Here is a 14634-nt window from a genome sequence, read left to right on the forward strand (position 1 = left end):
AAAAAAAATCCATGAACATTTAAAATAAACGTTTTAACATATAAAAATCATAAAAACATAAACGTTTTAACATATTAAAATCCGTAAACATTTAAAATAAACGTATTAACATCTTAAAAATTCATCAACACTTAAAATTGACATATTAACATATAAAAATTCATAAACATCCATAATCATAAAAATAATCATATTAGCATATAAAATAGCATTTAGGACACTGCCATGACGTCTACTAATTTCTAGGTGTAAAAAGACCGTTTTACCCCTGGACGTGACGTTTTACATTTTTGACGTTTTCTTGGTTTTCTTGACTCTAACATGTCCTAAGTAATTATTTAAGCCTACATAAATTTTCTCATATTTTTATTTAGCCTAAATTGAGGACTTTTAAATTAATCTTTAAATGTGACGTATTAATGCGTTTTAATCCCGAATTAAACCAAACCTTAATATAAAATTCCCAAATTAAAAACTTAGACTTATAATAATTATTCAAGCTTAAATCTAATTTTTCATAATTTTATAAAGCTTAAAACTAGACTTTTCGATTAACTCGTTACTTAGCGTTTCGTGCGGCGATTAAATCCCGATTAAATCCAAAACTCGTTATTTTGATCCCAAATTTTTAACATAACATTTTTATGATTTATTCTACCCTTCCAAGTCGTGAACCACACTCGTGGACCCATGGTTCCATTTTTAGTTCTTAAATTTTCGTTTTTGACACCCTACCGAACACACCGAGCCATCTCCAAATTTACTCGAGCCACGCCCAAGCCACCTTGAGCCAAAACCTAGCCGACCCACCTAGGGACCCTAATGACCAAGCCCAACCCCAAAAACAAGCCTTGGCCCGACCAAAAACTTGCTGGAACTTGACCCAAGTTTCTGCATATGTGTGTGTGTGAGACCCTAAAGCACATAAGGACTCCTAGCCAACCTACGACACTTCCAGCCGTGAACCACTTGCTCCCTCATGACCCTAACCCTCCTTGGACCAGGCCCAGACCAAGCCCAGACAAACCCAAGCCTTGAAACTCAAGCAGCGACCCACTGAACCTTGACAGCACTTCACGCACAGCCCTTGCTTCCATGCGCCTACCTCCCGTTCCTCGCACCAGCAGCCAGCCCAGCCGTCCCAGACCCTGGCCCAACCCTTGTGCACCCTCCTAGGACCCTGAGTACCTAGCCTGGACAAGCCCAAAGCCCCTAGGCCGAGCCCCTTCTTCCTGCACAACAGCAACACCTGCGCTACTTTCTTTCTAGTTCTCGGGTGGAGTCCTTCTTGGTAAGGACTCCTCCCAGCCCCTGGTTTTCGAGTCCTAGCCCTCCTAGGACTCTCCCTAGGACCTAACCATGACCCCTAGGACCCAACCACCGAACCTGGTCGAGCCCTCTTGACCCATGCACAATCAACCGAAATTTGCACCTTGAAAGATCACCCAATACCTACGGCTTCTTCTTTCTGTTTTTGTGCAGCGTTTTGTTGCTTTTGTGTGTGATTCTAGACCTCTAAATTCATGTAAAACAATGTCTAAACATGCCCTAATCATGGCAGCCCCTTTAACACATATAAAACATGATTTTGGAATTCAAAAACACAAATTTAGAACACATAGGCATGTAGTTACGAAAATTCAACTTGTGTGCTATGTTTTTCCTTAAAAATCATGCATAAAAATTACTATGGTGTGATGATGTTTGAAAGAAAGAAATATGGCGTGCCTTTGCGTATTTAACGCACGAATATTCGATAGCGATGCGAAGAACTTTGACGTAGGAGAACCTAGGATTAATTCTCTTCAAAGCTCACAAGGTTTCCCTTAAATTTTCAAAAGTTTCTCTTCAAAAATCTGGTGGGTGCCGTGTAGTTGTTGTGGGGGAGAGAATTCTGAATTTGTTGGGGAAGGGGGCGTGTAGTTGTAGGTTTAATGGGTGGGTTTTTAGTTTTAAATATTGGTTAGAATCCTAATTAAACTCAAATTGCTAGCTTAGGCCCATTAACCATATTAATTAGTCTCAATTAGCCCATTAGTGTTTAATTAAAATATTAAAATAATTTTGCTTAAATAAGTTTGTTAATTTATTAGCCGGGTTGCCAAAACGTTCGTATTTTTTGTTGAAAATCCAACACCGATAAAAATTACGTCCCGGCGAATAAAATCACCTAAAAACCCCTTATTTTCAAAAATAATGAAAAGCATCACCCATATTTTAAATAATTAATAACAATTATTTTAAAAAAAATCATTTTCTATTTTTTTCAGCCCTCGGTCTCCGTTCCTCGATCGCAACTCGAATATTCTTTAAAAATACATTTTAATGCAACCATGTAGAAAATATAATTTTAAACATGCAATTAAGCACAACATAATTAATTAATGTAATTAAAACATTTAATTAAAATACAAAAGAATTTAATAACTCAAATGCATGTGGTTCGTGTGGACATTAAAATTTTCGGGGTGTTACAATATATATATGCATGGATTTTTATAAGTGACGAAAATGATAAAAGGTTGAATGAAGTGACTTGATTGTGACATAAGGATGTGATTGGGGATATCGTGAGGCAAAAGGCCCCAGAGAGAGCCCGTCTATGGGAAAAGGCCCAGAGAGAGCTCGGATGCGGGAAAAGACCCAGAATGAGCCCATTCATAGGCGAAGACCCCAGAGGGAATCCGACGATCGTATTTCCATCGAAATGATATGATGATATGTAAGGCCATGGCTAAGTTGACGGGTGAGAGTGTCGTTGATGTCCCCGCCGCTTGGTACCATGGTTATACGTAGATATATCCATCGAACTACAGCTCATACGAAATCACAATTAAGTATCTGAATTCAATAAAAAGGTAAACATATACGTATATGATGAATGAAAAAAGTAAGATAAAGGAAAAAGGTTTAAAGCTTATGCATTTTGATGGGGGACATAATGAGTTTGGTAGCTCGCAAAGCTCATAACCTTGATGTCTGAAGGTGCACACAACCCGAGGACCTTTTCTAGTTTTCCGCACTATGTTTATGATTTAAGTTTACTTTAAATATTTTATGACTTATTACGCTTTTGAAAGATTTTGAGAAAATATGATGTTTATGCTTTATTTTGAAAAATACTAAAATTAAGTTTGATTGACGATTTACGTTTTCATGTTTTGAATTGCGTTCTTGTGGACTTTCAAATTATTAGTTGGTGGTAGGTGTGCAGCATATCAAAACTTTATATATATATATATGTTCATGTGTATTTAATTTCGGCCGAAAGCACAAGGTGTTGAAAAAAAAAAATTAATACAATTTTAAAATTAAAAAATAGTTGACGTTTCATATAATTACACAACAGGCCCATGGTTAAAGGCCAAGTTTTTCCACCTCTTTTTGATGGGATGGTTCGATGGGAGCATCACGATACTAGTATAATTTTATTACATGATAAAAACTTAGATAGCAATCCTGAAATCATAACATAATAATGACATGCCGGGTAACTTGTTAACATCATAGAGGTGACCAACTTGCACAGTATCTGCTTATATTAAACCAATTTATTCAATTGTATGCATGACAAAAGGAGAATATTCCGGGACAACATGAAGTTGGCTACATGGCTGACTCAAAATGGGGAAAAAAAAAGAATAAAAGTAAAACTAAAAGCAAGCTTCTCTATACGATAAAAACATGAGCAAAATCAATGTTGAGGCAGAGGTGGTCTTTTTTCCAGCATCTCATAATCGAGAACAAAATTATCCTGCATTTGACGAATCCATTCTAAGAGCTTAAACTCGGATACAATTAAGTGAATGAAAATGTCTTCTCTGTTTCGAAACAGGTAATGGAGATTACAAACCTTGCGTATTGTCTCCCATGTGTTTGGATCAAAGCAAATAAAAGAACTTCTCTCGTATGAATTCATCTTGATAAGAGGCTCCATGTTAGTGACCCTTTTGAACCATAATCGGTGCTCCTTGTGATAGAACCAACCTCTGTTATACCTGAAAAACATGCAAGTTAAATTAGCTCAGTTAATTGTTGGTAGATACAGGATAATCATAATCAATCACGAAAGCTGTGGCACTCACGAGGATTTCTTAGATAAAAGAGAAGGCAAACAAAACAAAATAATTATAAGAAAACAAGCAGGCCAAGTGCAAAACAAATATTCATTGTGTGGATAACATACAATTCATTTGCTGAATACAACTGGGTTTCATCCTTAGGCATACTGCATAAACGAATAAGAAAGTGTCATTTTTACGATCACCAAGAGAAGATAATAGTTAAGGAGGTTAATCTACAGATTTACCTATAAAAAATATAAAACAAAGTGTCTAATTGTAACTTTGAGAAGTATGCTTGCTGCAGTCAATCAAGCACACGTCAATAAAAAGATGGGGGTTAAAACTAGATATCTAAAACCAGGATATACAAAAACCTCACACTTAGAGGTGGTGGTTGCTTAGCATAATAACACTGTGGCACAGTGAATTCAGGATCTCCCTTGGAAGGCTCATCTGACCATGGGGAGCCAAATGTCTTGTGGAGATTTTCCGCAGAATTCAAGTTCAGTCCAAGAGTAGTTAGGTCCATTCCAAGAGAAAGAGCCGTCAAATCAGGATCACTCATTCTTATGACCTTTAACAAACCAAGCAAAGAAAATGGATCGCAAGCAGCCAGTGAGGATTGCATTAATTTATTTCCTTGATCCCTGTATGATTGGTCAACACGAGACATTTGCTGAAGGAAAAAACGAGATGGATTATGATACTGCTGATATTGTTGCAAGAGCTGGTCATATGACCCTGTGCCAGATACTGAACTTGGAAAATTAGAAGGTCGCAATCCCAGGCCAGGGTGTCCACTGCTCTGAATTGTAACGGAAGAAAAAAAGAACAAAAATGGAAGCAAGAAACAGAAAGTCATTTTTTTATATTTAAAAATAATTGAGAGAAAATCAAGATAAGAGAGAAAAACATGAAAATATATGCATAAGACAAGAAACAATAATATTGTTTGTTGTGGTAGACAGATTCCACCTAGAAGAGTAATAATAGAAGTGGAAAAATTAAAATTAATTGGAGAATACCATTCATCACACCTGTGAATGGAAGGTTGGATGTGGAGATGGAAACATCTCGGAACCATGTAAATGGAGTAGATCTTGATTGTTAATATTCAAGTAGGTAGCACTGCCATTTGCCGATTGAACATGTTGCTGTTGCTGTTGTTGTTGCCGAAAAGGAGAGTATATTGCTCCCAGATTGTAACCAGCAGAATGCGCCATCTGCATTGTTTGACCAAAAACTAAGAAAATACAAATTTTAACAACTAAAAGGCCCCTCAACTCTCAATATAATGAATCGCTTACAGAAAAATGTTGTGGCTGCATCATAGAAACAGAACCATCATGTAGTTGATCCTTCGGTTGCAAATCAATAGAATAATCACCATTTCCACCTGCCGTATTAAAGACTGTCGATGCTAAGCAAAGGAAGACAAAGGACAAGATAAGAGAAGTCTGATGGCTGACAATCAGCATTCAGAACATCATACGTAAAAAGCATACACTAAAAAATGTCATAAAACAATTTACATATAAGACAAAACTAGACTAAACTCAAATGTGCTAAACCTACCAAGTTTCCTAATCTAAGAGAATATGTGGGCATCAACTAAGATAACTGCGTTAAGGGTGCTAACTTCAAATAGCATGATGTCTCTGAAAGTCTCTGAAAACAATACACCCAGCAAAGGATAGAAAAAACTGAAAATTTCATGGTGATGAATGATTTATAAAATTAAGGTAAAAGATACTAGCATGCACAATGGCAACCACTTCTCGTTTATAAATGCAAAGGCCCAACAAAGTCTATCAATTTTTAGTGTACTCTGATGAAGTTATGCACCAGGATGGCAAGCAGAGAGTGAAAACCCAAGTGGTTGTAGCATTGACATAGGAGCTCATATATTCTGATTTAAACACATATCTCCTTCATCAGTAACTCTCCAGGATACACTCCTCCAAAAGCCACGTATAACATAGGAATAATAAGTTACGCTCACAGAGGCCTATATTTGATAGGATTGCCTTAATTTTTGGACAGGAAAACAACTCCAAACATCCTTGAAACTTGGGAGAATATACGACATTAACCCCTTAATTATAAATGGTAACACATTAGTCCCTAAACTTGTAGCTGTATGAGATATTTGACCAATTTAGACCTTTCAAAAAATAGTAACCAGAAATAGATCAATATTAAAAAGGCATGCATTAAATTTAAATGAATTTCACAAGTGTGCATTACTCTACACCAACATATTACACAATTAAGAGTTTTGTTACTAAGGTGAAGCAATCCATACATCAAAATATTGATGGTACATCCCAAAAAGTTCATAGATGGTTGAGGTGTTTTCCTCTTTTCAGACTTGAGCGAACAAGGACTTAGAGAACTGTAGAATAACTGAGTCCATAATAAGAAGAATCAACCATCATTTTAAAATCGTATATTTAAAAAATCTTTAAATGTCCTTTAACCATATCAAAATAAGATTTATCTCAAATCCAAAGGTCTTTATTTTGTTCTATAAGCACTATCAGTATTCTAAAATGCATTAGACAGGCGGCCACTCACCGCCTAGAGACTAGACTATATTTTTTAGCCTAAATATTTAATTCTTCTTGTTCATCTCCATATTTTCCAACAATTCTTCTATACGCGATTTAAACTCAAAATTCGTTGCATTTTCATCGTCTTCAACCGACACAAATTGATGGGCAAATATGCCAACAAATCTTTAAAAAAAATTTAAAACTCAAAAAAAAATAAATATTAATCTAGACGGCTACCTAGAAGGATTTTGAGCCACCTAGGCGGCGGTCGATTAATGTAACAACGCCCAGAGGTATCATCTTTCTAAGAAATGGGACTGAAGGCGGTCACTAAATACTATACATTGACTTTTGCCACATTGAGTGTACTACAGAATCAGACAGTAATATAGGAAGACAGAACATTCAAGCAAAACGCATGAGACCATAATGTAGGGCACAATATAAGCACCTTTAAATCCAGGCAAGGCTGGAAAATCTTCACTCTCAATGCTAAATTCTTGATTTTGTTGAGCTATAGGATTAAGACCTTGTTTCCTTAATGACCCTACGAAATATGAGGTTGCCTTGGATCTTGCAGAAGAAATAGGAAAGAATAAACATAAGCTTCACAAAGAAATAAGTCTAACAATTACCTAGTTGTCCTTGAGGACCTCCAGAAGAACTAGGACGACTAGAAAGCTGAGGGAAATCGTTAACATCAAAAGGGGCACCATCATTGGAATTCACATCGTTTAACATACTCATACCACCAAGGTTATTCACAGCCTGAACATGCTTGTGAGTTAAGGAGCCACCGGCGGTAGGGTAAGAATTGCTCAACATGGATAACACCTGTGGGGAAGCTGAAAAAAAAAAATCACTGCCACCATCAAGCCACTTTGATCTCATTGGTAAATTTAGTATCCTTGATCTTATTCTCGAATAAATTAGTTTAGGTTTAATTTTAAAAGTCCAAGTATTATCAGACAAATCGTAAAAAAAAGGCTTGAACACAAATATTAATAAAATACTAAATACTAGAAGATGATAATGCATTAAAAAAAAAGTAATCATAATAATTTTAATTTGTCTTAGATATATGTACATGCAATATTTCAACAATGTGTAAGTCATATTTTGTGGTTTGAATAACAATAGTAACTGAAGAAAACTTCAGGCTAAATACCAAATTGCTATTGATATTAGATAGTAAATTAATTGTTAATTAACACGCAAATTCATCTTTTCAATTATTTTAGATTGTAAATTTTCCTTTTTAAATCCAAAGTAAATTAATTTTTTTGATTCTTTCAGTTATTTCAGACCGCAGATTTACCTTTTAAATCCACAGAGAAATCAATTTAATGCATTCATATTTCTTGTTAGCAGTGTCTGTAAGCACTGGTTAGCAGCAGAGAACTGATATTCCTGATAAATTACCTTGTTGAAGCATACCACCCATCAGCCTAGATTGCCCATGCACATTTAGATTTCCAGAACTACTATTGAATGATAAATTTATGCGAGAAGAAAACCCAGGCATCGATAGTCCTCCACCAGTGTTAATAGTTCTGCCAATGTTGCCGCCACCAGCAATGTTCCCCACTGAGCTTGAAATGTGTGGCACTGCATTTCCCAGAACAGGAGACACACCAAAACCAGGTACAGCCATCCGATTACCAGTAGCAGCAGAGGACGGTAGAATTCCAGGAACAGAACCACCACCTCCATTAGTGCTACTATAGCCTTGGTTTCCAGCAACACCCATACCACCTTTAGAAGACATTCCTGAGTGACCATGTGCATTGTTGTGAGATATCTGTACATAAAAGACAGCATACATAGGGTATTTTGCATCAGTAATGACTGGATGATTCATTACATAACACAAAATCAAAATTTTGTTTGTTCACAATAATAAGAGAAACTTTGAGTTTATAATACTATAAACAACAGACTTTCTGCATACTAGTAACATACTCAAAAAAACGGGGGAAGAAGACAAGGCTTTTTTTAACAAATTTGTGCTTATAGTGAGCCATATGGATAATATAAGCAGATCAAAATAATGGTGCCTCTTATAGCACAGGCACTAGAGAGGCACCAGCTTTGAGGCACTCTTACGATGGTACCTAAGCAAATGCATGCCTTACCATTATACAAATATATTTTCAACCTTTCACTAGCAACTCTAGCATAAAAAACGGCACATATGCATCGTTTAAGATGGAAAATCTCACTTGAGAAAACGCAACTGGAAGATTATTTGATGCAAATCGCCCGCTAGACAGGTTTCCTGCAGCTTGTTGTGTCCCTCCTGAAGTAATGTTATTCATGGCAGTATTCCTCAACCCAAGTGATCCTGGCATGTCAGCAACATGGAATTCCAACGAATGTTAAAAGATTTCTTCAAAAGAAGGTGGTTATGCTCATACAAAAACTTGCAGAATAACAAAAAATGTATGTTCTGACAAACTACTAACCAATGTGATGAACCACAGAAGACAGTGCCAGAATGAGCTGAGAGAGATGAAGAAAAAGAGAAACTTGGACTGTCAGGAAGTTTCAAAGCTGTTCCCTTCAGCGTCTGCAACATGATTAACTATTAAATTCAAATTGCACAAAGCTTCAATGCATTTGGAAACATGAAAGGTCAATTTCCCATGTTATATCTAACAATAATAGCTAAGACTGTGGCAGTGCTTAAAGCCTTAAGGAGAGAAGAAAGTAGATTTAAAGAAGCTACAGTAACATGTATGATGGGCATATTTTGTGTGCCAGTTCACCATTTTAAATGTCAAGCATAAGAATTATGCTTAATCATACCACTGATAAGCACCAACAAAGTTAGTAGTGTTTGAATGGCTCGAGATGAGCATTTTCATCTCTGACTCCCATCTTTTTCAAAAACGTTTAGGGGATCAACAATTTTCAAAAAAAGTTAAAAAAATTTGGATTTAACTTTTTTAGTTCACATATGCAATCACGAATTTTAAAAACAATTTCCCTACATTTTTTTTCTCTCTGCTCTTCAAAAGAATCATACATCATTGTCACATCTCACATCGCAATATTGAAAACAATTACTGAGGCACAACTTTCAAAAGTAGTTCCAAGAATCCAAGAAGACTCCACTCAGGATTTTGGAGTGTGATATTAGGCAAGAGCTCAAACAAGCTCCACTTCATCATTATAGCTTAGTGCAACTGGATATTTCAGAAACTGAGTAAAAAATTAAAGACAAGCATTCTAATAGTAAATTTGGATTAAATAGGTCAATGCTCAAAGTAAATTAAATATTATTTATCAAACATCCGACAAAATGTAAGAATGATCCCAAGAAAAAAAAACTGGGACTTATAAAGAACCAGTCCATGATCAAATTAATATCAGAAAAAAGATTTTAGAAAACTTAGCAGAAACACTCAAGAGTTAGATGACTACTTCTTGCCTCGTCTTCAATGCGTGAAAATAACGAGGAAATTAGGATGCCAGTCATGGTGATCTGTCATATTCTAAAACATATTCCAGCAGAATTGATTTTTTGTGGTTTACTAGTTATCTCTACGATTCTGGAAAAAAAAATCCTGATAAAATAATATCAAAATCAGGCTCAATCCTTTTACTCAGAGAGATTTCTACCGAAACATGAGTGACAAACCTACACATCCAAAGAGATTCATGGCATAGTGATAAAATGCCGATTGAAATGACTATAAAACTAAAATGGTCGATGTTGAATAATCTATTACAGCAAATCATCATAACCACATGGTTAACCTTAATCAATGTCGGAGTAAAATATTCTCCAAGTGCAAATAGTGGTAATGTTACTCAATAAAAGAACAAAGTAAATAAATACAACTAATTCAAGTTTATCATGTAAAACCAGCATACGGTAAGTTCTGCATCAGAGGGAAGAATACATCAAGTAACCCTGACATTGTGAAAATGCCAAAAAGCTCCTGAATAAATTTTCAGTCACCGAATGGCAACTTTCCTCCACTTTAAAGTCCGAAAACTTTTCCTAAGGATTTTGAAGCTGCTCCTTCCTGCTTACATATATTCTGAAAAGGAGAGTATCACCAAAGCCAATGAACAATCCGATGCATGTAAATTTTGGCATTACAGAAAAAGATACAAAATCTAGATAAAAATTCAAGTCAAATCCAGAAAGATTGCGGAAAGAAAATGGACAATAATAATTCAAAAGGAAAGGAAAGGCATTTTGAGATGATTAACAATGTGAAGTATAAGAAAGCATATAGCAGGGTATAAAAACACCTTCTCTAGGCTTAAAAAAAAGGCATCACAAACCATACATCTCTCCATGTGCAGTAATATCCAAAGGCAGTACGAAAAAATATCAACTAGATTACTATCCATTCATTTGAATACCAAAATAACAAAGCAGATCAAGTAAATATTCTGACTATCCATCCTGAAACCCTAGACACCCAATAAAATGCAATGTATAGAAGCTAGCAGGGGATATAACTAACAACAGAGCCAGCTACCGTGTCAGTTCAATCTCAGAAACAGCCCAAATCACAGATCCATAAATCAATTCAGTCCCAAAAATAGCTACCAGTACAAGAAAAAAGCAGTAACTCGTCAAGCATCAAAATATACAGGTAAAATCAAGGAAACTACAAATCTCAAACGCGGAAATTGAATAAGCTTGGAGTGATAGAGACCTGCGAATTTGTGGTGGAGATAGTGAAAGAGAGGGTACAAATTCGTAGGAGTAGTGGGTCAAACTAACAACCTAAATCCCGTCGCGTGCCTTGTTTAACTTCAGAAATTAATTTGTTCTACCATTTCGGCTTATTTTTTTAGGTTTTAATTTTAATAATGATTTTATATTTTTAAATGTAATGTGAAATAATTTATTTATTTATAAGAAAAATCCAAAATACATCTTTATAGTCAATATTGTTGAAAAATTATTTAAAAATTGAAAAATATTTGTGTTGAAAATGTGAATGTTGAATGTTGAATGTTGAAAATTAGGTAAAATTAGGTGTTGAATATTGAAAATTAGTGTGTGATGATGTAGGTAATGATGTATTTTATTTTTGGATTATTTGTAAAAATTTTCTATAAATAGATCTCTCATTTGTGAAGAAAATCACAATTGAGTTGAGAGAAAAATATTATAAAGTGTGTAGTGTGATAATTTTGAGAGTTTGAGATTTTTACTTTTTACCGTAAATTTTTACTTTTTCACAACACGTTATCAGCACGAAGCTCTAAAAGTCCTCCATATTTTTCCAAGCTCCAAAACAGAAGAAAAAGGTAACAAAAGTAATAATATTTATTTTATTGTTTATTTATTTATTGTTTATATATTTACTATATAATATAATGTTATTATAAATAATAAAAATAAATTTTTCAAAAAACTTGTTATAAATCCTGGGAGGATGTTAAGACGACATCCCACACTCCCGGTAAGGGATACGACAAGTATAAAAGTCTATAAGGTTTTTAAACAAAATATCTTATGACACCTCATTATAATATTGTGATATGATATACATAATTATTTAAAACATTACTAATATTATATACACCATATTATTACCATAAAATTATACAAATACATACATTTATTTTCTTGTACACCAACGGTCATAAACGGTAACAAAACGGCTAGTTTTTGCCCTATAAATATGATCTCACAAACACATTCAATCACTCCAACTTTCTCTTCTTCTCTAAAATTATTCTTCATCAAATTTTTGAAGAAAAAAGAAGATGGCTTTCACAAAGTTATTTTTAATTATTTTGGTTATAATACTCACGAATCTTGTACTTATCGGAGAATATCCTCCTCATGTGTTTTCTTTATTTTTACGAATGCTTGTATTTGTTGTTTATCCATTACTTTGTATTGCAATATTCATTAACTAATAAAATGCATCATAATTTTTTTTAGTACCACCATGTCAAACTTGACAAAGCTCGAATTTGTTGCACTCGACATTACGGGGAAAAATTATATGCCATGGACTCTCGATGTAGAAATGCATCTTGAGTCATTGGGTCTAAGCGAGACCATTAAAGAAAATGGTATATCTTCATCACAAGAAAAAGCAAAAGCTATAATATTTTTGCGTCGACATCTCGATGAAGGTTTAAAATGTGAATATCTCATCGAAAAAGATCCCATGGCTCTGTGGAAAGGATTGAAAGAAAGATTTGAACATATAAGGGAAGTTATACTTCCGACCGCCCGTGATGAATGGAATATGTTAAGATTCCAAGATTTTAAGAAAGTCAGTGATTACAATTCAGCGATGTATCGAATAATCTCGCAGCTAAAATTTTGTGGACATGAGGTCACAGAATCGGAAATGCTTGAAAAAACATTTTCCACGTTTCACGCATCAAATATAACTTTACAGCAACAATATAGAGTGCGTGGATTTGCGAGATATTCTGAGCTCATCGCCTGTCTTCTTGTGGCGGAAAAAAACAACGAGCTACTAATGAGAAATCATCAGTCCCGACCCACTGGATCATCAGCATTTCCAGAAGTAAATGCTGTAAGTAAAAATGAATTTAAACCTGGAAACCAAAATCAAATTCAAAGACAAGGTTTTGGTCGAGGTCGAGGTCGAGGTCGAGGTCGTGGTCGTGGACGTGGACGTGGAATTGGTCGTGGTCGTGGTCGAGGCCGTGGTTTTGAAAACAATAGAGATAGTTATTTTTATAACTCATCTCAGAAGAGCGTCACGAACCACCCACAGAAAAGGCATCATGAGAACATGAGTGTTAATGAAAATCACTCGAAAAGATTTGAAAGTTCTTGTTTCAGATGCGGCACTCCAGGACATTGGTCTCGTATTTGTCGAGCTCCTGAGCACCTTCGCAAGCTCTATAAAGAATCGATAAAGGGGAAAGAAAAAGAGACCAACTTCACTGAGCGAAGTGACCGTTGGAGTGATTCAACTCATTTTGATGTTGCTGATTTTATGAATGATTTCTCTGGAAATGATCAATATGTTGGTGGGATAGGAATGAACAATATTGATGCTGCAGATTTTCTCAATGATTTCTCTGAAAATGAACAATATAGTGGTAGAATATAAATGTACAATAATTTATTTTTCATGTATTTATATGATAATGTTTTATTGTACAATTATGATATGTGTTATATTTACATATGTATTGTCATTAATTTTTTTTTCATTGCATATTTTTTGAAGTTCAAATATGGAAAATGCTAAGAGCAAAGCTGAAGTTTACATACCCGATAGTGGTACAACGCACACTATCGTCCGGGATAAAAGATATTTCTTGGAACTAAAACCAACAAAAACAATGGTGAATACAATATCAGGTCCTGTAGACTTGATTAAAGGATGTGGTAAAGCACAATTTTTGTTACCTAATGGTACAAAATTTTTTATCAATGAAGCTTTGTATTCACCACAATCGAAAAGAAATTTGTTGAGTTTTAATGATATATATTCCCATGGGTATGATACTCAAACAATGAATGAAGGGAATGAGAAATATATGTGTCTTACCACATATAAATCAGGAAAGAAATATGTGATTGAAAAACTACTAATGCTCCCTACTGGATTGCATTATACACATATACGTCCCATTGAATCAAACATGGTAGTTGATAATTCTTCAATATTAACCAATTGGCATGATCGATTAGGACATCCTGGTTCAACAATGATGCGAAGAATTATAGAAAATACGCATGGGCATCGGTTGAAAGACCAGAAGATCTTTCAGAATAATAAGTTTCAATGTAAAGCATGTTCTCTTGGGAAACTTATTATAAGACCATCACCAGCCAAAATCCAAACTGAATCACCAATGTTTCTTGAACGTATTCAAGGTGATATTTGTGGACCAATCCATCCACCATGTGGACCATTCAGATACTTTATGGTATTGATTGATGCCTCCAGCAGATGGTCACATGTATGTTTATTGTCAACTCGAAATGTTGCATTTGCAAGATTACTTGCTCAAATAATAAAATTGAGAATCAATTTCCC

The 14634-nt window shown here is 34.9% G+C and overlaps 1 protein-coding gene and 1 non-coding gene across 12 annotated transcripts; one reads left to right on the forward strand and one right to left on the reverse strand.

The window, feature by feature from the left end:
- Positions 1 to 3521: 3521 nt before the first annotated feature.
- Positions 3522 to 11438, reverse strand: LOC140959215 (probable NOT transcription complex subunit VIP2). Of its 11 annotated transcripts, XM_073417068.1 has the most exons (15): positions 11299 to 11438; positions 10538 to 10668; positions 9689 to 9807; positions 9085 to 9188; positions 8842 to 8963; positions 8042 to 8420; positions 7255 to 7464; positions 7071 to 7166; positions 5372 to 5460; positions 5102 to 5287; positions 4444 to 4869; positions 4310 to 4362; positions 4187 to 4228; positions 3854 to 3998; positions 3522 to 3754 (listed from the first exon to the last, which is right to left on the reverse strand). In XM_073417068.1, the coding sequence occupies exons 5-15, from the start codon at positions 8935 to 8937 to the stop codon at positions 3695 to 3697; spliced, it is 1782 nt and encodes a 593-aa protein (XP_073273169.1). In that variant the 5' UTR covers positions 8938 to 8963; positions 9085 to 9188; positions 9689 to 9807; positions 10538 to 10668; positions 11299 to 11438; the 3' UTR covers positions 3522 to 3694. The 11 variants fall into 11 exon arrangements, with proteins under 11 accessions (XP_073273169.1, XP_073273170.1, XP_073273171.1 ...); XM_073417069.1 differs by lacking the exon at positions 9689 to 9807 and having other exon boundaries at positions 10544 to 10668; XM_073417070.1 differs by lacking the exon at positions 9689 to 9807 and having other exon boundaries at positions 9085 to 9203; positions 10544 to 10668.
- LOC140960598 (small nucleolar RNA snoR35) lies at positions 9085 to 9163 on the forward strand. The gene has a single exon (XR_012172202.1). It is a non-coding gene; the product is annotated as a small nucleolar RNA snoR35 (small nucleolar RNA).
- Positions 11439 to 14634: the final 3196 nt, after the last annotated feature.

Source organism: Primulina huaijiensis, chromosome 15 (genome assembly GCF_012295235.1).
Source record: "Primulina huaijiensis isolate GDHJ02 chromosome 15, ASM1229523v2, whole genome shotgun sequence".
Lineage (NCBI taxonomy): Eukaryota > Viridiplantae > Streptophyta > Magnoliopsida > Lamiales > Gesneriaceae > Primulina > Primulina huaijiensis.